At 39.8% G+C, this 26,150-nt stretch overlaps 3 protein-coding genes across 3 annotated transcripts; 1 reads left to right on the top strand and 2 right to left on the bottom strand.

Annotated features, from left to right (window-relative positions):
- Positions 1–2,360: 2,360 nt before the first annotated feature.
- HOXD12 (homeobox D12) lies at positions 2,361–3,694 on the bottom strand. The gene is made up of 2 exons (XM_034786370.1): positions 3,133–3,694; positions 2,361–2,874 (listed from the first exon to the last, which is right to left on the bottom strand). The coding sequence occupies exons 1-2, from the start codon at positions 3,692–3,694 to the stop codon at positions 2,636–2,638; spliced, it is 801 nt and encodes a 266-aa protein (XP_034642261.1). The 3' UTR covers positions 2,361–2,635.
- Positions 3,695–9,865: 6,171 nt separating this feature from the next.
- Positions 9,866–11,473, bottom strand: HOXD13 (homeobox D13). The gene is given in 3 exon segments (XM_034786277.1): positions 9,866–10,116; positions 10,820–11,449; positions 11,452–11,473. Coding segments are annotated over 3 exon segments (903 nt in total).
- Positions 11,474–20,131: 8,658 nt separating this feature from the next.
- Positions 20,132–23,755, top strand: EVX2 (even-skipped homeobox 2). The gene is made up of 3 exons (XM_034786211.1): positions 20,132–20,555; positions 21,595–21,845; positions 23,126–23,755. The coding sequence occupies exons 1-3, from the start codon at positions 20,132–20,134 to the stop codon at positions 23,753–23,755; spliced, it is 1,305 nt and encodes a 434-aa protein (XP_034642102.1).
- The last annotated feature ends 2,395 nt before the right edge of the window (positions 23,756–26,150 follow it).

Raw genomic sequence — 26,150 nt, 5'->3', positions numbered from 1 at the left:
CTGGAATTCTCAGAATGCATTGTTTCGCTGGTGGTTTTCAGAAGTGTTCACTTTTGAATAGCGAGATCCTCAGGCGTATTTTTTCCTCCATTGTGTAATGAGGTAATATGATAATTTAGAAGACATAAATACTAATCCCCAGTTTGCTGGCTCTCATTCTTATCATCGAAAATATCTCTGGACCCGTTACCGCTTTCCTCTTCTGTAGCAACCAGCCTCAGGCATTCAGAAACATTGCTGATTCACTGCATCCCCAAAAAAGCCAGTATTTATATCCAAAATGAGCTGTAAAGACTGTTTCCTTACACCTGCCATAACCCATTTTAAAGCTGAGGATTGGATAGGACCAAAGTTCAAATGTGTCTTTTTTTTAATTATATTTTGGCCAACGCTGAAGCTGATTTCAGACAGTCACTAGGCTTGTATTAATAGATAGTTTCTTTGTACTGTTTACTATCATTTTGATCCTTATTCACTCTCCTTGAAGGGAGTACATTTAAGTCTATTTCATATCAGAAAAACCCAGTCTCTGTCATTTTGAATTATTATTATAAAGGAAAGGCAGCCCAAGATTTCGCATGCAGAAAAAGCCTCTGCATTAAAAACTGATTTACGTGAAAAATACATTCAATAGACATTTTAATCAGGACTAAAGATCCCTTGAAATGTTTAAATTATAAAACCCAGTAAATATATGTAATTTTCATTTGATTCGCATCTGGTAGAAAGCTCCGCGTACTGTTCACGAATCAGTTTCACATTTAAGGTAAAGGGATCACCCGCAAAAACGAAGTAAGAAAAATGGATTTAATTCGATGAAACATTTAAAAAACATCAGATGAGTTGGAAAATGTGTCGAGCTTTTCTCGATGAAGTTAGAGGTGTTTATAACTGGAGATGTTTGCAGTGGACAAAGGCACAGAAGCTTTTGTCTTCAGAAAAAAATTATGCGAAATGATCATTTGAACAGCCAGATGAAATAACAGTAATGGAAGTAAATTCCTCCCATGCATTAGAACGTTTTCAATGTTTACCGGTTCTTTGGCACTAGTATTTGTCGTTCAGGTGTGTGATTGAAAAGAAATTGCAGATCGGCCTGTATTAACCGCATCTTTATCACCTACAACAGGGTGCTTTGATTTTTTAATTTTTTTCCCAGTGTAACATTTGGACCAGGCCAAAGTCATCCCGACCAACAAGGCTAAAGGCACGTAGACTGCGCACAGCACGGGCCACCAAATAAACGATTTGCAGCAAACAAATGGCGCGACCTACAAGATTTTTTTAGTTCAATTTCTAGATCATGCAGCTTGAAACAGAGCACAGTTATAGTAACGTTGGCGGCGGGCCCGGGGGATGTTTAGTTTTTAAAAAATCCTTCTCAGTGACATTTCGCTTCTTTCTTTCAGGAGAGAGAGGAGGGATGGGGAGGGTAAGGGAGCTCAGACAACTGAGTTTTGCACTTGGATTCTGGTCAATGAATCAAAACATCTTATCATGGACGTGACTGGGAGAGCATTATTTTTTCAAGGCTGTTCAAAGGCAGTGTATGTGTGTGTGTGGAGGAAAGATACCTCGACACGTTTGCTGACAAAGACAGACCAATATATACGTCGAAATAAAAGTTCCTTTTCTTTTAATGGAGCAGGCAATACGACGAGCAGCATTCTGCGCATCTGAAAACCAAAGCCAAAGGCAGCCCGTTTACATGTATTTCTTTGTGGTATACAAGTAAGAAGCTGCGGCAAAGGGCTCAAAGGCCTGACCATTGATTTTCCCTTTACAGTTTAAAAGTCTAGGTATAAGGGCAGGGCTGCAGGAGACAACTGCAGACTTCAGTCGCACATGAATGTTTGAAGATGCACAAAGGATTTTTTACCCCCAGTACTTCAGGCATTTTCATTCCGTTTGCCGCAGCCTATGACTGCAGAAGAGAGATTTATTCGACCCCTTTTAAAATAAGTAGCAGGAGTTAATGCATCATTTTCAACATGCAAGAAGCAGAAAACCTTTGGGCGCATTATGAAGCCGTGTAGTCATGTTAAGCCATGCACTTGCGCACAAGTCACGTGCCCAGTTAAAATTTATGCCTCTGGGTTCTCGGATCTATGCCATTACGTTAATGGATTATTAAAAATAGGGTTTATTAGTTATACGCTTTTCCATTTAAAAAAAAACAGGTTATTCCCAACCACAAAATAAACAAACAGTGCATGCTTGTACTGTAGGGCAAGTTAATATATGAAGGGACTAGCCAGTATTTAAATATCCAAGATCATTACTAGTCAATGTTTCTTTATTTTTTCTGCAAAATTATGTTTACATACAGTTAGAGAAATGGATCTTAGCTCAGTACCGCTCATCCTCCAAGGAAAGAAAAAAGTAGAAGAAAATCTATTATAAAGGGAAATTAAAGATAAGAGCTGATAATACAGGTCTTAGTGTAGCCTTTTGAGGGGTTTACTTTCTTCGTTTTGGCCAATAATTCAATATTTGCGAATTTACAAGAGCCCCAAAGGTTTGCTTAGAACTTCTATAATTTGTTTTAATAATAATAATAAAGTTTTCATCGGGAATATACTCTACGCTAGAGTTGCAAAAGACATGTTCATTACAGGAATGGCAAGACATTTGTCTAGTACATAGAAAGCGCCTGCTCACGCATTACTACTCTTTTCTTTTTCATCCTTCGGTTTTGAAACCAAATTTTTACTTGTTGATCGCTTAAATTCAGTCTGTTTGATAGCTCTTTCCTCTTCTGTCGGTTAATAAACTCATTGAGGAGAAACTCGTTTTCCAATTCAGCAATTTGTTGTTTTGTGTAAGGTTTCCGTTTCTTTCTTAATCTCCCCTGGGCGGGACACCAAGGCAAACCTACAACAAACATGTCGATAATTTAATGGATAAATTGTCTGCAATACATAGAGCATGCAATAAACGGCATTACATAAATGTAACTTGCTCAAAGTATGTTTTTGTCAAGTACACTGGACATCACAAGAGCTATCTATCTGTCAGATAAACTGATTAACTCCGCAAATGGATAAACATGTAATTAAAATAATTCTAAGGGTCTTTTAGAAAATTATTCTCTAGGTCTCTTCTAGATAAAGTGAGTTATTTAAGGCATACCATCCTGCACTGAAGGTCTCAGACATGAATGGACTGCTGCAGACTGCACTGTCAGGTTCAAGTTGACCGAATTCTTGAAGTCCTCCTTTAAGCTTGAAGGAGAGGAATTCACTTCAAAAAGAGCCGATGAGCCATGCAAACTTCTTTGCAGGCTGGAGTGGTCATACTTCACTGGCTTTAAGTTGGTTGGATGAGTAATACTTGGGTCATTGGCAAAGGAGAGCCTCTGCCTGCATCTTTCCTCCTGTTTGGAGCTTGCTTCGTGGGCGTAGTATTTATTGTTTTCTTCCAGGCACTCTTTGTTGCTGTTGGAATTGATGTTGATTGGAACAGAGCCCGTAAGGTAAGGCTGCGAGGAGCCGCTGAAAGCGTGGTTCTGAGGCTGAGTGGTACACGAACTTGAGCAAGTCCAGGGGATCGAGCTTCTGGGGTAGGAAATGGTGGGCAGAGCCGCCAATTGACTGCCATTAGTCCGCAAATTAGGAAAATAAAAGGAGTCCGGCGATTGCAAATTCAAGAGAGAGCCAACGTAGCCAGATCTGTAGAGACTGCGATCACACATTTCCAACAAAGGCCTTCAGCTGTTCTTACAGCAGGATTTAGTTACAACGGGGAATAAGCGGCAAGCCTAAAACGATTGGACGAAACTTTGCATACAGGTTCTTCAAAGCCGGTAATTTCAGCACCGCCTACACCCACTGAGCCCTCTTGTTCTAAGTATTATAGTAATACTTGAAATATTAAAATCCCTAACTTGCGAGGGGGAGGAGAAAGCTTTGTCCCCACTCCTATAAAAATGAGTAGAGTAGGAGTGGAACGCTGCTTTACAAAAGGGAAAATAAGAGAAAACAAACATTGGTAAAGCTTTAGATAGGGCACTTTACCTAGAATCCGGAGAACTGTGATTTCTCCTTATGCCCACTTGACTCGATCATTATGATTATTACGCTTTATTTCTCACCTACGGTTTCCTCATTTATTGTAAAGGTGTGAAGCTATTTGCTATACCTAAATATGCATATGTACATATATTTTTATTGCAAACATCATTATATACATGCATATATACTTGCTTGAAATTAAATTCCTCGTTGATGTTCTGCTATTATTGGTATTATTATGATAAAGATCTGATACGACTCTAGTTGTAGATTTATTCCCCTTTCAGATTTTCACATTTTAACTTCCATTATCACCCATGTGGGGGAGAGTGTAATCATTGAAGCTCTGTTGTTCTTTACAGGACATTTAGTCATTTACATTTTAAAAATCAAACGTGTTCCACTCTCTCTCCCAACATGTTTCTTATTGAGGATACTTTATTTTTAACACTGCAAAATAATACAAAAAAAGTCCAAAGAATATATTTATATCAAGTGTAATAAATTTTAGAACACGCGCCCAAAGTACAGGTTTTATTGATTGATTTATTTTCATTTTCGCAAATCAGGCTTATTAATAAGGACTGGCGAGGGAAGAAGCTAAGAATTAATTCGGAAACTGCGAGAAAACACATTTAATCGGAGGTGCAATAAGCCACGGCAATAATTAGAGTGGTCGCCGCGAGTTTTAAATTGTCTGACTGATATGACATAATTTCCATAGCATTTATTTTTCCGCCACTAGGAGGTCAGCTCTTGGCACCTGGAGTTTTTCGGGTCAAACATGGTTTCAAGAATTTCCCCCCGGCTTTTTGCATCACAACTGCATTAAGAATGACATTAGTGAGCGTCCACACTTCATATCGCATGGCTGTGGCAAAGGGTGAACGCATGAGCTGTGGAGATTTGGGGAGCCGTTGTTTCCTTTTGAGGAGTCCGTTCTGAATTCCGCCAGGCCCTGTGTATAGCAGCCACGACCGAAATATTCTCTGAAAAATGCCGCTAATGGCGCAAGAGGCTGGAAGCTATTTGCCAAAACATACGGAAATATGGGGAAAGGGGGGTGATATGGGGCAAGTTGTCAGAGGAAAAAGCTTCAGATGGTCATGGATATTTTTGAGATCACTCTTCATCCGTCAGCAGTCTTCAGAGCAGGTTTTCGGAATATAAAGTCGACTTCTAAATAATATTTTCGGCGTCCGTCCATTTAATACATTTCACACAGTATATACATACACGCTGTTCCATAAACGGAATGTCCCCACAACGGAATTAACTCAGCTTCAAACAGAAACATAAAGCACTGACTTCATCGCGTTACATTAGCTCGATTAAAATATCAAACATGGTTAACACTAAAGGTTAATTTTCCATGTTATTGTCTTGTTAATTATAGTTTTAATCTTGGCTTTATTTCTATGAGGAGATCAGAGGCACTGGCAGTCTTGACATTTTCCTAATGAAAGTCGTCTTTCTGTTTAATGGGAATTTTGAGTAAATTATACAGTAATTTCATTGCCCTGGAAGAAAATCTTTAAATGATTACTCTCCAGATTATCCCCCTAGACCACACAAGACCACACAAGCAGTGCTGGAGGATATTACTGACCACTGCCCTTAATTTTTATTGTTTGAGTTATGTCTACCAATTGAGTCTCTCTTATTAACTTATTTGTTTTCGTTTCCCAATATGCTGGAAAATAGTTGGGAAAAATGTAGTTTTCTTCTGCACTAGCGTTTAATAAAAAAAGCTATAATTGCATCTAGCCTCTCAGAAGAAAGGAATGGGCATTTTGTGTTCAAAAGAGTATATTTTTCCCCAATAAAAAAACAAGAATAGATGTGAGCTCTGTTACCGGAAAGAAAGGTGACACTTCAAACTAGTTTTTATGGTGTTAGAGAAACCAGGGCTTTTCAATTAACCTTAAACTAATCTATAATTGTAAATTAATAATAAAATAAATATGGAAAGAAAAATCTTAGCAACAAAAGCATACAGCAGAGGTATTTGTAGCTGCAGAAAATAATGGTTATGTTTAAGTCTGCCCAAACATGACAAAATATCATGTAATGTAATCCTTGTTGGAAGATTTTGCCCGTGGTGGGGTGAATATAGCAGTGACTAGAAGTCTAGTTGGAGAGAATAATATCTTCAGCTGTAAACACACGCCTCATTTGTTCAACCATATTCTTTAATAAAACGTGCATATCCTTCTCTTCTTATTTGGACAAGAAATGTAATGGTTCACTTCACTATAGGGCTAGATCGAGACCTTTACTCTTAAGCGCTTTTGGGTAAGTGTTGGATCAAAAGTAATGTGACTATTAGACCTGATTACACCTCCAACCCCTTTGATTTTATAGGCATAGTCTTTCCATTTGAATATGAACGTTGCGCCGTGTAAATTAATGGTATTGAGTTGTCATTTGTACTGTGGAAATGCAGCACCTGGAACGGGAGTGAAGTGTTTTCCCAGCCTATGCCAGAGATTGTCCAGGAGATGGCAGGAGTGTCCTATACATCCGCGCTCACTCCACTGCACAGCTATAGGAGTCAAGATCAATGGTAAATACAGGGCAGCCAAGTCGCCACGGCATATTTCAATTCAATGTATTAATGTATTCGTTAATTGTGTGAAATAAAACTATACATATATTATATAATAAATATATTGTCATCATCAGAATTCTGCTAATATATATAATCAATGTACTCATGAATAGTGTGAAATAGAACTTTCTCTCTTTCACACTTTGATTTCTTACAATTAGTGAGTACGTTAATTATAGATAGTAGCATAATCATTATGGTTACGCTACGTTTCATTAGTCTAAAATAAATTACTATGCATAAACTATGGGGCCATAAGGTCTCTTAGTTAGGTGGTGGCAGTGATATGAAATGTACACTGCGCAGACAATGGCTGGGTATATTATAATTCATCTGATATTCCAAACAACTGTACAGATCCCAATAGCCTGTGATGTAGACGTTGCCTCTAGCACTACCGCAGCTGTCCATACTTTCTGCCGAAGGATTCTTTAATTTCTTCCATATCACTTCCGTGCTCTTTGTATGTGTATCTACAGACAGTATCATTTTAAAATAATGTTTCGAAATGCAGATGATGAGGCAAAAAGGAAGCCCTCGCCTTTCTGACTATAGTTGCATTTTTCTTTCTCTTTCTGCACGTTAGGTTCCATGGGACACAAATTAAAAGGAAACTCCTCACGTGTGATTGAGTTAGTAGCGCTTTCAGATTTCATTCTAATGTATAATTGGCATGTAAAGTGGAGTTGTAATCTTGGCTAAATCTGCATCTCAGTATTCTGATACAAACTGAGAGTAAAGGTTAACCTTACATCAAAACATAATATAATACGAGAGAGTTCTGGGCAAAAAGAAAACTAAATGTTAGCAATAACAATCTAACCAATGAGTATTTCTTAGTTTAAAAGTATTTTAAAAATAGGATGAAAAGGTTCTAACAGATAGACGGACTTTAAAATATATAGAGAAAAGGGATTTTTAAAGTTCTAAACAAAGGCAGTTTTGATTATCAGAGAAGGGTCAACACTTTTTTGGACATTTACTCTACCTCCTATGTACTTCAGGTTAGAGATTTTATGTTCCCCCAAAGTCTCTTATTTTCCCAGGGAAAGAAAATCCAATTTGGAACCTAGCTTTCCAGCGGAGGGAGATTTTTTTTCCAAGTTAAAAAGGAAGGTGGGGGCGAGGGTGGGAATAAGTGTAAGGGTAACGTGTGAGCCTAACACTTCGCTGAACAGGTCATTTTGTTAAATGAATGGGCTGACAAAAAGTCTGGGACGCATTCGGAACTCCACACTCTGCCAAACGAGCTGCATCAGGGAGCCTTGTTGGTGTATGAATGCAGATTCGGGCCCAAGGACACAACAAATATTCTGAAATGCCACGTGAAGCCAACACGTATGGAACATTTAAAACACCGCAAGGCTGCTCAAAGAAGCTGCATTTCTTGCGCAGACGAAATATCACAGTGGAGCTGAAGTTGCTGGAAAACCACAATTATGTTTTGTATAGCAAACTGTAGGCAGAAAGCATCTTTTACTCATTATACAAAGATCTGGTATAGCAAGAGCCGCGTCTTTGGGTTGTATTCTCGACTTTTTAATGCAGCTTGTCGTTAGATATCTGACTTGCTTTTTAAAAAAAAATCAATCAAGCCATAAAAGTAGCCTTTCCATAATGCAGCCTGCAAAACGCCATGCTGTAAAAATAAATGCGATTTTCTTCAACTGTGTTTCTATTGAAAGGAAATCGTTTTTATTGAAGACTTTTTAAGGAGCTCTTGACAAACTTATTCACGGCTTTGAAGTTGAGAACCTATTTCCAACACAATTCCAAGTAAAAGCAGACCTTAAAACAAGAACGGAAACAATATCGTTTGATGGAAAGAGACTTAGTGTATGTCTTACCACCATACGTTAAGTATCAACGTGTTTAGAGCAATAGGCTATTATAATAAATAATAATAGTTCGGAACACAACATAGTTTAATAATTACACGAAACATAAATGGAGACATTTTCTCTTTTCTCTCCTAACAGTAAACTGACTTGTATGATCAAAATCACTGCATGGGTACCATAACACGCACACTAAGATTCAAACAAAACTAAAACACAACCGCCAGCCTCTCTGATCTAAATAAATTACGGCATCTTTCGAAAGTCATCATTTATTGCTTCTTTCATTAACACCCGTGTATTTTTGTAACTGAAAGGTATCAGCAAGATTCACTTCTGTAACAAGAAGTTTTCAAACCACATGATAGGGTGAAGGTGGAGAGTCTTGTGCTTGTTCAGACAAACAGGATAATAGGGCATCCAATACATTATATAAAAATACACATACGTTTATACACACCTTTATACAGCATGTCCTCTATATGCAATATGATTAAACACTGGAATTCAATTTAACTGTGTGTTCCTAGTATGCAGCTAACTAGCTAGCTATAAACTCATAAAACTTATCTGTTTCGGACTATCTTTACTAATGAAGAGCAAATTATAACCCTATAAAACTGTATTGTTTGAAGTAATTGTGTGTGATGCATTCGAATAAATGCATCTGCACAGAATATTTTGTTATTCTTTAAATTAGGGAGTATGAAATCATTAATCTGCAAATGACTACAAAGTAACCCCCCCCCCCCAAATATGTGGAATACAGACAGTCATGGAAACAGCGGAAGTTAAATATGTTTTTCTAGTTCCAATCTGGCTCCAAATAACATTATTTTCTGAAAAAATAATAATCACCTCCCAACTACATAAAAGTAGCTATTTTCACATTAACAACCACTCACTCTATATGCTGGTGGGCTCACTTTATTTTAGACTGAGAACAGTGTTGTAATTATTTCTTAATCCCCAATTACATTACATTAATTGTTTTTTTTTAAAGAATTCTGCATCGTTATGAAATTTATGATACCAAATCACAACTGACAGTCGTGGCAACCGGCCGTTCAGAGACAATTTTACAGAAAAAAACAGATAAGTATTTAAGAAAATTATAATTGTAACTGATCAACATACTTAAAGTCGTTTATACTGGCCTAGAGGGAGGAACAGAAGATATTAAAATACACTAAAAAGAAGAAAGAAACAGAACTACAAAGTCAAGTTTTGGCAGCATTCTCCACGGATCAGAGAAAAATGCTGACATTAATTAAAAGCAAATCACAAAATCTCGCCGCCGTAGGAAGGGGGGAAAATATTAAATATATTTTCAAGTCTTTCCAAAAGTCTTTAGCTGATCGTAAATTGTATTTATATTTCCGTCACTGTCCACAACCAATAGATCAAGATACATTGTCCTTCAGCTTTGAGACTATTTTCTTATCCTTCACCCTTCTATTCTGAAACCAAATGGTAACTTGTCTCTCAGACAGGTTTGTGGCTGCGGATATCCTTCGCCTCTTGTCCTTGTTAATGAACTTGTTAATGGCATATTCATTCTCGAGTTCTTTAAGTTGCAGTTTTGTATATGGCACTCGCTTCTTTCTTCCACGTCTGTAGACACACATATCTGGCTGGTTTAGTGCAACGTCCCCTATTGTAAAAGACATTATGCGAAAAATTAGAATTTTATTACAGGCGTTTAAATCTTAACTGATACTTGCTGGGCACTGGTTTTCATGGGAAAATACATAACGTTAGGTTGTTTACAGCTTATTATTATTTACACATCCACATTATTTACACGTTATTAAAGCACGAAAATCTTGATGGTCTGTCATCGCTTTCCAAACCTGCATGGTAGCGAGCCTGCAAAGTTTCGCAGTGCATTTGCTGGGGGGTTGAGTTTAGTTATATGTATGTAAAGTACACGGAGAACTTTGCTTATTGTGTGTTTCCCTGTGTCTGTCTGCAAGTGGTTTTGTGCATGTGCACACTCACCGCATGCAGTTTCTTAACTACTCTGGGGTGAGTCTTAAGTGCTAACCTGAATAACAGATAATCCCAAGCATTCGAGACATCAATTTGCACATCTTCCCAAAATATCAAAGGCAAAAGGGAATAAAATCCAATCATCAGAACAAATTAAAACTAGCCATAAGGCTAGGACAGCTGGGCATGCTAAGTTCCAGGGCTCTGGGATCTACCACATAGGGTGGAAACACAGAATGTGATATTCTTAACAAACATTTTTCCCTACCCCGGGTGGCTGTGTGCGCAGAGTAACCAGGTCGCCAGGCCGGCTAGTGTAACACAGGGTGGAAATTAAACTCAGACCAAAGCTCTCCCTCGCGTACCTGGAAAGGACGATTTCCAAAAATGTGAGCTCTGGGCCTGGTCTTTAGCACAGTAAACCTGACTGTTCCAGCCATTAGCCAGAGTCCAAGACTGATAGCCCTCCATTGAGATGTATGTTTCGTGCCTCGGCTCCCCAGAGCCGAACGTGGAGACCATGTCTATGTACCCAGGAACGTGCTGGTAAGGGTTGGTATAGCCCTGGTAAAAGGACACTTCCTTGGCCCTGGAGGAGACTTCATTGGCGGGGACGCTTGTGCTGGCCAAACTGGAGACGTCCATATACTTTTCCACAGGAAAGCCGCCAATGGAGGCATGGGGGGAAGACTTCAGGGCGTTCTGCTGAATCCCGACCCCGTGGGACATCCGACAGCTGTAATATCCATTGCCAAAGTGATAGCCGTAGCCCAGCGCCGGGGTGGCCGGCGGAGCGGCGGAGCCCGGGCACTCTTTGGAGGGCGGATCGGAGCGGGCCGCGGAACCCGAGCGCTCCGGGCCCCCAGCGTACGCGAACCCCGGGGCGGCCGCCGAGCGGCCCGAGTGAGCCGCCCCGAACACGGGCGAAGAGAGAAAATTGCGGCACTGGCCGGAGGCGCCGCCGCCCCCGTCTCCTCTTAATCCTTCCATCTCGCAGCTTTGCTCATGGCCTTGCACATCCCTGGCTGCGGCTCGGTCCCGGGCTAGGCATGGTGCACATTGTTATTGCCTCCAACAGGTTAGATCATTGTGGTACGTTTATAAAAACTAACTTCAGGTTGGGAGGGGGAAAGGGGATGGGGGCGGCCTGCTCCAGATTAGTTTGCTTGAGTCCGGGGGCGCCCCATAGGCTGCCGAGGAGCATGTGATCCTCCAGGCGCATGAACTAGTTCTGAGCTCTCAGCCCCTGCCCGGGACCGGCGAGTCCCCTTGCCTCACTTATTCATATTTTACAGTGCCGTTCCACGGGCGTTTACTCCGAAACGCGCTGATTACGCTGATGGGAGAGGGGTTTTATGGCCCCCTTTTCTGCCGCACCAGCGGTGCTTTATCTCCCAGCTCGCTTCCATCTCTTCAAAAGGCTTAAAATAAAGAAAGGAAGAAAACAAACAAGCGCTCCAACTTTTTGACCGTATTGGTTAACCCTTTAATTATTCAGCACAAAGCAAGACCAAACGGATCCCAGAGACGGAAGTAGATCTAATGCGCAGGAAGGGACGGAAGGGAAATGTATTGTCATTGTCCAGAATATCTCGGTGTTTACTGCAGTTCTTCACACTTGAGATTATGTCTCTTACTTCATTATCGATTCATATGGTTATTTAAATTATGGCTCAAAGTCACGGAAAGTTCCCAATTACTAGCAGCCAAATTGTTTTAATTAATGATCCTACTCCAATATTTGAACGGTTATTGCTAAATGCACATAGTGGGATGTATTTAAATAACCATTTAGTTTAGAATTAAACGTTCCTTTCCTAAATAGATGTATTGACATTTTTGAGTTATTAATGACTGCTACACGGAAGTTTGCAGTATCTTTCTACTATCTTATTAAGAAATATAAGACTTCGCATGGTTTTGTTATTATCATTTGGATACTAGATATATATACGCAATTTACTATGTGCTCTAATAGGGTATATAAATGACAGTGCTGTTTACGTTATTTCTGAAAAGTATAGTACATAAACATATATAGATATATGCGTGTGTGTAAGATCACAGACACACAAACACGCACACATAAATGGCAGATCTTATATCATTGCTGATAGCCATTAAAATCCACTGTCTGTGTATTGCACAAGATAGCCATTAAAATCCACTGTCTGTGTACTGCACAAGATGTTAAACCTGGGATTCATTACATGTGGCTTTTTTCTTGAAGTGTCAGTTAATCTAGTGGTAAAACTGACAAGTTAAAATGCCGTGTTTGCTTATTATTATTATGGTTCTAGGATTAACTTTCCAAGACTGCCGCAAATCTTTATATTGTCTAATCGACACGAGTGCTGTGTCGATTTAGAACTTGCTGTAATGCAAAGATCCTAAAATGTAGCACGTTCTATAAACATATTTCAGTCTTACTGGATTGGCTCCTTTCAGCGTCCTTGCTGTGGGTTTACTTGTTGCAAACACTTAACACGCAAACTTGGACATAAAATGCAACAAGTTACTACAGGGAAGCTTCTCCAAAGTAAAAGGAAGAGGGGTTTTTAAAATTAAAATGATAATAGATATGTTTTGAATGCTTAAAACATACACACACACACAAAACAACACAGTGGAAGATTCAAAGAAAGGGACAGGTTATGGAAAGCGAAATTCATATATGACATGATTTTGTTTTGAAATGCAATTTGCATTGATAATAACAACCAAGGATCACAAGCCCGTTGGGGTATTTTATATATAAAAAACTATGATCTCTCTTTAGTAACACTGGCTTAAGTGAGTTGAATGAGAAAGCGAACCGCTTCGCAGTACTAGCAGGTCTTTTAGCTTTGTAGCAAGTCTAATAATATTTGGCAGTTTCTGGAAGTGGGGTGAGGAATGACAAACTGGTGCCAATAATCACAATAACAACCGCCTGGCAAACACAAGTTCGTGTTCATTAGCTCCAACCACTTAATTACTCTTAATCTTTCATAATCAGGTAAGAAGTCAAATAAATAAACCAGACGGGGCAACGTATTTTGCTCAATTATAAGCCGACTCAGTATTTGTTCCCAGGATATAAAATGGTACCTAATTAGGAAAGTGGTTCCTAAGGATACAAGTAAAGACTCATTCCTTTATTTAACTGAATTCAGCTTTCCCATGGATTCTTCACTAAAAAATTGAATATTCTGAGGTATTTAAGATCGAAAATGTGTATTGCATTGGCCATGTGCAATTTTCTGTTTTTATCTCGTACTGTAGTTCTTCTAGCCAATACGTATATTGTAATTATCTTTCCTGTCATAAAAATATAAAAAAGTGATTAATAAAAATAAAAGAAACTTAAAGTATGAAGTTTCTTGTCTGTTTAGCCCTATTACATCAAAGCAAATTAATTTATTATGTCTTAGCGCGAAATAACACCAAATACGACTTTCGCTTCAATGAGTGTTTCTATGATTCCATGCCCAGTGAGACTATGTCTCTGAACCGTGGTTTGGGATCAATAATTTGAAACTCAGTAATATGTCATTTTGTGAGGTGTGTAAAAACATAGCATTGCCTTACTCTCATGCTTTGCACGAACAGGATATTATGAATGTGAATAAAAATAATGAGTTCAAAAGTCAAAGTCTCTTTATAATGTCTGAAAATACACACCCAGTTTACATGTGTTAAGATTTGTTGCTTTAACTATGTGGTACACTTAGGTGTAGAACAAGAATCTAGACTAATTAATTCTTGCTTCTGTGTAATATTATACTTTTGATAATAAAGTATTCTAAAACGATTCCTTATCTACTTCATTTATTGTGAAAAAGTATGTTAGAAGGCAGTGGCAACTGACAACTTTGAAACTTGTTAGTAGATCGTAATAATGGATGTTTTCATTTGCTCCAGAATGTTACAGAATAATTTTCCTTCCCGGTAAGTGTGTGCATAGTTGACATCATATCTGTATTAAATTTTCCATTTAGAAATAATACGGGCACCAGTATAATACATTAGCTAGATATCTGCAAGCACATCATGCAAGAAAGTTACTGAGCTCGTCCAATAAAGAACTATGCGGCATTTTATGATTTTGAAAATATCTCATGTCCTCAAAAATCTTCGGAAAAAATATACTAGAGTTAGTAATCAAATCTTTGTCCTAATTAAACGTACGGATTGAGCAATTGCTGTGCTACTCTCTTTCACCTCTCTTTTCCGTCTGCCCAGCAAACACACCCTCATCCTTCCGCCACCTCCTTCTTTTACCTCTTTACCAGGCTGTCATGTGATCTGGCTTTGGTAACGTTGTCCTCTTCTTAGCTATATTTTAAATCTATTTCTTCATTTCGATTGCCCTTCTGAAGTCACGGTCTATTGCTATGGTTTGCTGCAGAAAACAAAACCATACCTAACAAACCAAGGAACTTTGCACATTTGGGTTCAGCCTGAATAGCTCATTTACAAATTAAGGAGATTAGTAATATTTCAACATCTACCTTCTCCAATCCTCGCTAGATTTCTTTGTTTAATTTTAACCAGTTTATGTTTTTAGTTACTAAGTGGACAAACATTGTTTATTTTCTGTGTTTCTTTTTCTTCCAACTCAACAAAAAGACCTAGTAGAAATTGAAACACTTGCAATAAAGAAAAGGCTTAATTGCCGTGTAAGGATATATGTTAAAATATGTTTTCCAAATCTGTCTTATGGATGCACAGAACTTTATTTAGGAAGTCAATTGACTTTGATATTTGAAAGATACATGTTCATAGACTCATAGTAATGTAAGCCTGTAAAGGACCTTGAGAGGTCACCGAGTCCAGTCCCCTGAGCTTTAGAACATTGAAAAATATCACTCTGCACAGTGGCCTATACAAAATCGAAGAAGACTTTTAAGCAAACGTGAGTATTTAACATGTTTCCACCCCCCCCCCCAGAAACGGGTATAAAACCTTTCATAAGTCCCAGCCAATATTTAGAATCATAACTCGTGCTGGCGTTGCATACAAGTCGCTGCAGAGAACGGTTCGGTTTAAACCGAAATAACTTTTACATCAATAAAATGTTATCAGCTGAACTTAGCATCATACGTCCCATTCGTGAAGCTAACACAAAAAGACACAATGTTATTAACTTTGTAATATATGGTGCTCAAAGCTTTCTTTGAGTTGTAATCAAGTTGTATATTTACCATGGCAGTGAAATATTTTAAAAAGCACAAGTAATTAGACAACTATGCTAGAGTCCTCCTAAATAATAATTCTAGCTTTGTCCACCTCTCATGAGGAAGTAGAATAAATATAAGTATGTGTATATATGTAGGTGTATGTAGGATATTTGTACTTTAATTATATCTTTATATAGAGGAGAAGAATATGGGCTCATAGAAAGCACGGATGTCTCCAGTAAAACTCCAGGCAGCTGCTGTACCCAGCAGCAAGTCTTCAGCAACAATATTAAATGGCTCCCAGTTTTTGCAGAGTTTGAGGTGTAAGCAGAGAGAGAGAGACATTCTCTCAAGTTGCATCATTCAGCATTTCCCATGATTATATCGTACGATGTAGGATCCCAGCTGTGTCACTAGATGGCTCTACACGTTTTTCTGTGGAGGCTCAGAGTGCAGATTAATAATGTAAGTTTGAACTGTATTGTTTCCTTGAATTATAGAATTGGACTTTCTAGCTTGCAAGAGTGAAATACCTGCTTTAGTATCTTTATCTATATCTATATATACTACAAAAGAGGGAAGAGGGTTCCTACAGAAAGTGAACCTGTTGTCTTAGCACAAACTTTCAGGTATAATTGCCTTAGTGCAATAAATATCAGCTTGTATTTTTCCTTCATAAAACAAGCCTTCCTATAATTCGCTATAGAACTATAAGTAAATAAAGCAAACATAGGCGCTAGTTTCATTTTGTGAGTAATCAAGTCAAGGGCAAAGCGACATTGTGTAATAACGATAGATCTCATCAGACTATTTCACCTACACATGAAAATTCTCTTTTTTCACCACTTTTCATAACAATTGGGCAAAGCTCATGGATCACTATCTACTTGAGCCTGCGTCCTCCTATAGATGCCTGGGTGAAATCAACTGCAACACGGGGCCTTTAGTTACTTGAGGGACAATATAGACATATGCAACCAGAAGTTTTTTGCCAGCTCCCACCTGAAATAGTGCATCTATACCTTGTATGTTACCTGTAATAATAATAATGTTTTACAATTTACCTCTGAACACCCAAAGTTAAGAAAAAAAAACAAATATTTTAGCCAGTGTTCCCAAGAACACCTTAAAACTAGTTAAAAACTGGTTGAGATTTCAGTCGATCTAATATGAATTTCTCTTTCAGTGAAGATTTAACAGACGATCAAAATATTATTTGATATCATAAGTAACAACTCTCAAGATAAAATAAAATCCTTTGGCTGTAGGCCTAGGCAGCTATTTATAGCTTATAAGAACAACTGAGTAAACAGAGGGTAGCAAAAACTCATCTATTTTCATCGGTCTATATCACTTCCTTTACATTTGCTTGCTGATATAACCCTTTAAATATGTGTTGAAAGTTTTCTAGACTGCACTTATTATTAAAAGAAAAACTAAAAACTTTTATAAAAATATATCAATCTAGTTTTCTAAGAATATAAATATCAAACAATTAGTTTGTAGTGGATATCCATTCTTGAGAGGAATGATTAATTGTATTGTGCTGATTGTTTATGTTACTTAATATTTATTTAAGAGAGGATTATTACCGTCTTTATGGCATGTAATTTGCCCACCATGCGAATGTAGCTACATTTTGAAACACATTATTCATAAACTGAAGTATTAGTATTATTTAAAAGGTGCACAATGTAACAAAACATTAATTAAGGTAATGCACAGTCGACCTTGTGTATAACATATTTTTCACATTGGGAGTTTTGTTGTAGCCTATTTCACCTGCAATATATCATAAAACAGTTATTTTCTTTTTAGTGGTGCAGTAACATTTTTGGAATATAAAGCTCTATTGGATTTGGTAGTGTTCAGATGTGTGTTGGAGATGTGGTGTCTAGCTGTGGTTTTCAAAAAAGGGGGGGAAGATACTAACCCAGTTAAAGTATTTAAGAAAACAGACGGGGGCGCCAAACGACAGCAATAAAGCAACCCACAGACTTCCGTTTCCCCTCCTATAACTAGTAACGCACTAATCAATCTGGACGAAATCGGCTTTCAGCTCTATATTTAGGAGGGGTATTTTGCATAATAATTATTTCAACTGGTAAAACATAAGTTTGTATTTAACTGGGACCAGTACCTTTTCCGATGGAAAGTTTGGTTACAGTCTGGATTACCCATCTATAGTCAATAATAGAGAAGTTTTTGAATTAAAGTTAGGCAGTGTTTACAGTACCTACAAACAGAGCCCAATATGTACATCGTCACTCTCCCGTTCAGAATTGTTTAATCTCAGGGAACTGCTATCCTTATAACATTTTAATAACAGGATAGCCTATGGAGACTGTCAGACAACTGTATCTTTTCAGTAAATATCGGTGTAGGAAATTGTGCTCTCTCCTGATAAAACAGAAGATACCGCTTTGTCACCACTTACATTGGGGTAAGAAAGGCAACTATATCACCATCTCTTACGGGTTTAAAATTATTTATGGAGAAATATAGTTTCAGAAAGTGTACGCTTGGATTGTGTTGGCAATATATAGGGCTTTGACGTTTACATTCCTTCTATTAAAATATAGGTTTTTCGTGTTTAAATTACGCACACTGCTCAAAGCTCCCTGCGGTTAGTGAAAGTTGATATTTACTTCTGTCTGGTTTGGGGCTGTAAAACATAGACACCAAACTGCAGCTAAATTCACATTTCAAAGAGCTGACATAAAACTCCCATTAATAGAATGCTGGATTTTATAAACAATGCGTAGAATGGTTTCCTAAATATTTCATGGAATGTTTAGGGAGACTTTTAATACGTTCTTAAAAAGCCGACAAGAATCCCGTTTTCGACGTACGAATCATAGGCAAGAGCATAGGAATTTAGGAGATGTGACTTTAACATTACAAGGAAGAGCTTCTCTTGGCAAAAAAATAAATCCTATGTAATCACAGGAAACGCTGGAATATTTCTATACCTGATCAAACTCAGAAACTCAGGATCTAAAACTTTACTATGTGGGTAGAAAAAAAAATCTCTCAGAAAGTAGAGATTGGATAGCTATTGAAGAGTACTCCAGAGATGCTAATGACAAAGGATTTATCTTCGTTTAAATGGTTGCCATCAGCTTCATTATTACTATCAAAGTTATCACTGAGGAGAGATTTTCCGATAGTCACGTCTACTAAGCTTGCTAGTCAGTGTCCTTTACAGCACAAGACATTTTACTCCGGATCAACCCGGAAAACAACGGATAGCTCAGCTAACTAAGCCACAGGTAACCTTGGAGAAAGAATGATGATGAGGAGCATGTCTTTACTACTATTTGATGCCTTTGAAATACTAAAATCAAGTCATTATACCTATATATTTGTAAAAATGCTTCGCTTTTCGTGGGGAGGGTGTAAAAAGAAACCTGTCTAGAGAATGAAATGACAGTGCTGCAATACGGTGCTTTAAATCATGAATGTATTTAACGTTATTTGGACATTTTTTGCGATCAAATTGCACAACAGAGAATATTTTCCCAAGAGGGGGAAAAATCGCAGACTAGCTCCGACAATAAACAAGATTATAGAAAGTAAAAAGGGCACCATATTTAAGGATGCAACGAGAAAAATATACTAAAAAACCCCCCAGTATTACAATAAATCCATGTGCAGGCTGCTGTGGTAGATGCACTTAAACTGTTATGTACCAGCAGCAATAGTTTTTAAAAGTCTCAGTATAAGGTTTGTGTGTATGGGGATGGTTGGGGTGTGTGCTAGTAAAATTCTTAAATAAAAGTACGAGTGCATTCTTAACTGAAAAAGAAAAGTAAATAAAATACAGTGGAAGGGTAGTCTCAGTCCGCAGGTCCTCTTCCAACATTTCCTTTAGTTGCGATCTAAAATCCGCTCTTAGATACATAAAGCATTATCTATTATTTAGCATGTAGTTCTGTCCGAGGACAAATGAGAAAGAAGCTGCATCATTAGGACCTAAAAGGCAACAAAACAAAAATCAGAGCATAATGATGCACCTAAATGAAGGGGGAAATGTTGCACAGCTCATTTTATTAATCAGACTGTCAATTTCACCCCAGAGGCCAAACCCCAGAGCAATTCAAGCAAGATCTGATCACGCTAAGGACAAGAGCTTTACTCTTCACTTCTTGTCTTTCTTTCTTTCTACCTGGATATATTTGTCTGCTCAGAAGCCGCCTTCATTATCCACTGACAGAAGCTTGTGTTTATTTGCTTATAAACCTGTTACAATAAATGATTATTCGAACAGCGTCATTCCTACCTTAATGACGAGCACTACTTTTTGATGAATGACATTTCGGGCTAGAAAGGATGTATGGGTCATTTTGACCAGTCATTCCCTCGCTTTGGCATCCCACAATTTTTACGCCTCCCTCAAAAAGGGATAATAATATTTAGAGACACTTGCCGGGCTGCATGTGAATTAGCCCCTGCTGCAGCTCATCATTAGTATAGGACCAACCCTGCAACTTTGACATTTTTGATAAAGCTGAGATGATGGACAGAATCAGGAAGGAGATGATACTGATGGAAAGAGGGCTGCACAGCCCTACAGCTGGCAAAAGGCTCTCGAATTTGTCAGACTCAGCTGGAAATGCAGTGCTGGAGGCCCTTGAAAATTCTCAACACACTGGTCGCCTCAGCCCTAGACTAACTTCCGCCTCTCTGCACAGCACTATAGGGGACATCCCGGCCAAAGGCAAATTTGAAATAGACACTTTATTCAATCTTCAACACCAGAACAGTGAAAGCAACGTCTCCTCAGAAATTGCTCCGCCGGAAAGCAGGAAGAAAATTAGCCATTATTCAGAAGTTGCTCAGGAGGCAGATATGAACAGTGATGTGGAGGTGGGCTGCTCAGCACTTCGCTCCCCAACTAGCCTGAGTTCCTCCCAGCTGAAGGAAAACAATAACAAAGGTAAATATTATTTTATCCTCTCGAGCTCAACGGTTCTGTTCTTTGATTAAACTTGTTAGCCTATGGAAACAGTGCTCTCTATATAGCGAAGCCACTGCTAAAATCGCACACAATTATTATTAATGTGTTATCACGATACACCAGATACACTAAGCAGTGTTTATATAGCAAAGTGTCTCTATATATTCATGGAAATCGCTCTCTTTCTCCCATATCTATAACGATATATGCGTATTTATATAGTTTTTTCTCGTTCTGTAGATCTGTCAGTATTTCTCCATCTATACAAATATACATACATGGAGTAAATTGAGTATATAGATACGCAGAAACTATCTACGTATCTATGTATCTATGTATATGTGTGTATTTGTCTTTCTTTGTACGTATAAAACGTGTCATTGTGTATTCACACTAATAATAATTGGCCATTGTTCACTTTCAATCTCTGATAACGCTGACTATTAAAATCCCTCCATCGTACCAGGTTTGAAATAAATTTGGTGAATTATTTGCATTGGGGAGTGTAATAAGAGAATAATCAATGGATTTCTTTGGGGCAACAGTAGATGCATTTTGTCAAATGTGTCAAAAGAAAAGCAATCTACACCCTAATGCAAGACATATCTTTGTTTATGGCTGCACTTATTTTGTGCCTCTCAAACGAAAATAAGAAACGTTCATGTAGCTGTTAAACCTGATTCATAGATTAGAGTTATCAGATCATCGCAGTCTGAGAGCGGTACCACATCTCTAAAATTGTGCTCTGCATATGCACTCTTACTTGGCTAATTTGCTGCAGAAGCTAGAATTCTATAATTACTAAAATGCCTAATTTACTTAGAATAATTTCGTTATGAAGTGATTTAAAAAAACTTTATTGATTCTATTAACAGCAGCAATTTGTAACAATGACAGCTAGCATTAATTATCAGAGTTCTCAGCCAGACTGGTAACGTTACCTCCTGCTTTATTTAATACACACAAACACATCTAGAGGAACAATCTTTATTTCACAATTTGCTTGCTTGTTTGCCAGGCTATTCAGAAAGCAACTCAGCTCCTACTACCACCACCTCGTCCTCAGGTTCGAGTTTAACCAGCCTGCACAGCAGCAACGCACTGGGCAGCTCCGGCTCTGGGGCTGACCAGGTGAGAAGGTACCGCACCGCCTTCACCAGGGAGCAGATAGCCAGGCTAGAGAAGGAGTTCTACCGGGAGAACTATGTGTCTCGGCCCAGGAGGTGCGAACTGGCCGCAGCGCTCAACCTCCCTGAGACCACCATCAAGGTATCTCAGCTGAAGCGCTACAAACGCGGGGCTAGTACACTCGATGTGGATTTTGGTGCTTTTGTGCTGTCTGGGAGCTTAAAATATGAGATCGAGCCCAATTCCCGGCTAAATAGATGCTTCTTACAGACAGGAAAATGCAGTGGCTTGTGCCCTCCTCCTTTATGGCAAAAGAATAAATCCAATGATAACATAACAATAGAACATAAAAATAAATAGTGTTGCGTAATTCCCACCTGGTTTCTTAGCTATTTTTATCTGTGACTTTTGGTTAAAGAACATCCGGTCTTGTCTTTCCTGTTGGGTTTGTTTGTTTCTCTGAGTTGAAACTTTTTTTTATTTGCCTTTTAATTTTCCTTGTCAATTTGTATTGCACTTGTACGTTAAAAAGGAAACAAACAATGATATTTTTAAAAAATGAAGCAGAGGAATTGGACCGTCAGTATAATAAAATTATATTTCTCCCATTTCGGACAAAATCACTTGAAAGACAAATGTTGTATTATTTAAAATGGATTTAGAGTCTGACTCACACAAAACATTTCAGTGATTTATTCGAGTGAAATCTCTTTTCGCTGGATTATTTTAAATAATTTGGTTAATTATAGGACATTAAAAAGAGGCAGTGGGGAACTAAAAAGCTTGAGACAAGAAAACAAGCTGCTCCGTTACAGAGGGCGAATCTTAGACGCTCTCCTTCATGTTTCAGAAAGATCTGTATTTTTGGCATGTTCATTTCCTGCAAGTAGCTTTAGAAAATAATAGAAAGCAAGGATGCTAAAGCGGAAGGTAGATGCAAATGCCCATTGTTACAGGGCAGAAGCCAGGCTGCAGTGTTTGCAACTCGGAATGTCGTTTGTATGGCTGCTTTTAAAAACAAAACGCAACAATATTTTGCCGTGTGCAAACACCGTGCAATTAACAAAAAGCAAACAGAAAAGCTTCCCAATAAAAGCAGCGGGGTTCCTTCAAAGGAGCCACTTTCATTTTTAATTCCTGACAGCCTTAACCGTCTCTGATGTCAGCGGGTTTTGTGCGTGCGCGAATTTGGAGGAAGGTTTTTAGGTGGTAAACCAGGAGGATAATTAATAAATAAATCACAGCCAGGCTAAGCAGCGGGGGCGGGGGCGGAGAGGGGAGCGTGCCCGGCACAGCCGGGCCCCGCTCGGGAGGTACTGCTGCCTTTGGCGGGAGCTGGGTGGGGGTTTGGTTTGTGTCCCGAGCCGCTGCTGCGCTGCTGTCTAAGGCCGGCCTGTGTTTTGTGTCTCCCCACCCCCCAGGTGTGGTTCCAGAACAGACGGATGAAGGACAAGCGGCAGCGCCTGGCCATGTCCTGGCCCCATCCGGCTGACCCCAGCTTCTACACCTACATGATGACTCACGCGGCGGCCACGGGGAGCCTGCCCTACCCCTTCCACTCGCACGTGCCGCTGCACTACTATCCCCACGTGGGGGTGACGGCGGCCGCGGCGGCTGCGGCCGCCTCCGGAGCGGCCGCCGCCTCGCCCTTCGCCACCTCCATCCGGCCGCTGGACACCTTCCGCGCCCTCTCGCACCCCTACTCCCGCCCGGAGCTGCTCTGCGGCTTCCGCCACCCGGGCCTCTACCAGGCCCCCGCCGCCGCGGCCGGGCTCAACAGCAGCGCGGCGGTGGCGGCGGCGGCCGCGGCGGCCGCGGCTTCTTCGGCGCCCCCCGCCGGCTCCACGGCCTGCTCCTGCCTCAGCTGTCACAGCAGCCAGACGGCGGCGGCGGCCGCGGCGCTGGGCTCGCGAGGCTCCGGCTCGGATTTCCCCTGCACGGCGGCCTCGCAGCGGGCGGAGAGCGGCTTCCTGCCCTACTCGGCGGCCGTGCTGAGCAAAACCGCGGGCGCCTCCCCGGACCAGCGGGAGGAGGCGCCGCTCACCAGATAACTACCCCGCCCGCAGCCGGGGGCGACCCCTTTGTAAGGGGCAGGGGAGGGGGGACCACAGCCGGGCTCTGGAAAAGTTCCTTCTATTTTTGTATCGTTCACCCCCCCCCTTTGGAGGAGACACGAGCCGGGGGAGGGGGCTGGGACCCGAACTGACATCCCCCTGCACTCCTCCCGCAGCCCCCGGGGCCCAGCGCCAGGCGCGGGATGCCTGCAGGCCCCAGGGGCGGGGTTTGCAGGACAGCGCAGCGCAGGGGCCAAGGGCTGCCCTGGGCGCCACCCCCCGGGAGAATTGCACGGGTGTCACTGGGTGCAAAGCTTCTGTTCTCTTTGCTGGGCCCAACCCCCGCCGCCCTCAGTCGGTCCTGAGCCAAACCTCACCCCCTGTGCAAGGGGAATTTGGCCTAGGGACTGAGTGAAGCCTGCAGCCACGACGGTCTGGAAATGGGACAGAAGGGGGAGAGGAGGGGTGTCAACGGAAGAGGAAAGTGTTTCTGTGTTATTCTGATTTCGTTTTAGTTCGAATCAATTGGAAATGCCTCGCGTCTGTTCTGTGCAGAAAGAGCGGTAGCTAATGAGGCTGCTGTGGATGGGCCGGTAAAGGGAAGGGAAGTGTGAGATTGACAGGATGCTCTATAGGAGTCGGAGAGGCAGTTTTAAACTCATGCTTTCCAACTACCATAATCCACCCGATCTGGGAAATACTTGAATCTCTCTAGGTATAGGATGCTGTCCTGAAGCATTGACCTTAGGTACTTCTCTCAGTTTAATGTTTTTCTGTTTCTTTTCTTTGGTAAAACGGCTCTTGGATTTATTTCCCATACATGTCTATCACGCCTTTGCCTCTGAAAAGCCACCACTGGATAACTGAGACCTGCCATACCAAGCCACTGCTACTGGAGGGACTTCCTTGAACTTGAAGAAAGGCACATCAAAAACCACCAGTGTTACTGCCATGTCGATTCTGATGCTAATAATGTGCAGATTATGACGAAAATTGCCAATCATGTTCTCTGATGGACCTCCTTTGAATGTGGAATTGGAAAAAAGTTCCCCGCGCAGAGACCTGCTGTCAAGTACTAACAACCCGCTAAGGGAAGTCATTAGAAGAGACAGATAAGAGACTTGGTACATAAAACATTGTTCTTGGTACATAGAATGTATGTTATTTAATGTTATATCTGTTACCTGAAGTGATTTCGTACAAGAAAGCCACGTTCTTATCATCTCAATTGCCAATTTTCATTTTGGTAACTTGGGCGCCCCGGGTAGACTTTTCTCTGTTAAGTTGATATTCCACCAATGTGAAGAGCCTCATTAAATCAAACCCAGATATTTCCATAATACTCCCTACAGAGCCACTTCTCTCGTCACATAATGAGATTTTTCTGAAGAGTTGAAGCCTTCATCTAACTTGCTATTGCTTGTTTAGGCCCCGTGTGTGTACACACACACACACACACACACACACACACACACACACACACACTTTTCTCTATTATATATTTCAAATAAGTGTCCTGAAATACTTCTATTTTTAAGACACTGGATTTTTTTTCATATACCAATAATGGACTTTAAGGAAATTATTTCGAAGGCTATCCTGTTTTGTTCAGTGAACATAAATAGTAGATTTTTGTCAGATGGGACAGATTTCTTCGGCGGGAGGGTGGGTAGGAGAGAAAATATCCCAAGACTTCTGGGGTGGATTCCTGACGAGATATGTTCATTTAATGCTTAGAGGACGTTAAACTAAAATAGGAAATACCTAATGCGTATTTTTTTTCATTTTGTAAAATAAATAGCAAGACTACTTATGTAAAAATTGATTATACCAGCTGTTGTTCACTGAGTTTACATTTAAATTTTTTATTAATATATAATTTAAAGGTAAATAAAATAGACCAAAACATGGCACTCTATTACCAGCTTTACCTTTTCGATTGTTGGATTCATTTGTTATGATCACACATATTGGATGGTAGATACGAATATTTTGGCAATAAATGTTTACATTTTTCCAAAATACGGATAGATAGACAGATGTCTATCAAATGATCGATAAGGATGCTGGTTGATAAAATTAACATAAATTCGTTTTATGTTAGGTCCCTTGGACCTGGTTATTGTATGAATCTGTAAATAAAGTCTTTGTGCTTTAAATATTGCTGGCTGTATGAACTCACTGTAAAATATTTTACAAATGTGCAATAATTATAAAGCTTTGTATATTACGTTATTTATTGTGTTTGGTCATGTAAAATAAATGTTATTTAAATCAAAGCGAGCTTATTTGTTTGAAAGGCTGCAAAACATTGCTTGCTGATGTTTGTTTTTAAGTATGACTTCCAGGGTTATGAGAACTTCTTAAAACAACATATTTAAATGCCTTTTAA

Source organism: Trachemys scripta, chromosome 11 (genome assembly GCF_013100865.1).
Source record: "Trachemys scripta elegans isolate TJP31775 chromosome 11, CAS_Tse_1.0, whole genome shotgun sequence".
Taxonomy (NCBI): domain Eukaryota; kingdom Metazoa; phylum Chordata; order Testudines; family Emydidae; genus Trachemys; species Trachemys scripta.
Note: the sequence above shows the minus strand (reverse complement) of the source record. Positions and strands in the feature narration are given on the sequence as shown.

Excerpts from the sequence above, each read along its gene's own strand:
- HOXD12 (XM_034786370.1), bottom strand. The coding sequence starts at position 3,694 with ATGTGTGATCGCAGTCTCTACAGATCTGGCTACGTTGGCTCTCTCTTG. Across the intron at positions 2,875-3,132 it reads GAGACCTTCAGTGCAGGATG|GTTTGCCTTGGTGTCCCGCC; the intron begins GTATGCCTTAAA and ends TGTTTGTTGTAG.
- EVX2 (XM_034786211.1), top strand. The coding sequence starts at position 20,132 with ATGATGGACAGAATCAGGAAGGAGATGATACTGATGGAAAGAGGGCTG. Across the intron at positions 20,556-21,594 it reads GAAGGAAAACAATAACAAAG|GCTATTCAGAAAGCAACTCA; the intron begins GTAAATATTATT and ends CTTGTTTGCCAG. Across the intron at positions 21,846-23,125 it reads TCCCTGAGACCACCATCAAG|GTGTGGTTCCAGAACAGACG; the intron begins GTATCTCAGCTG and ends CCCACCCCCCAG.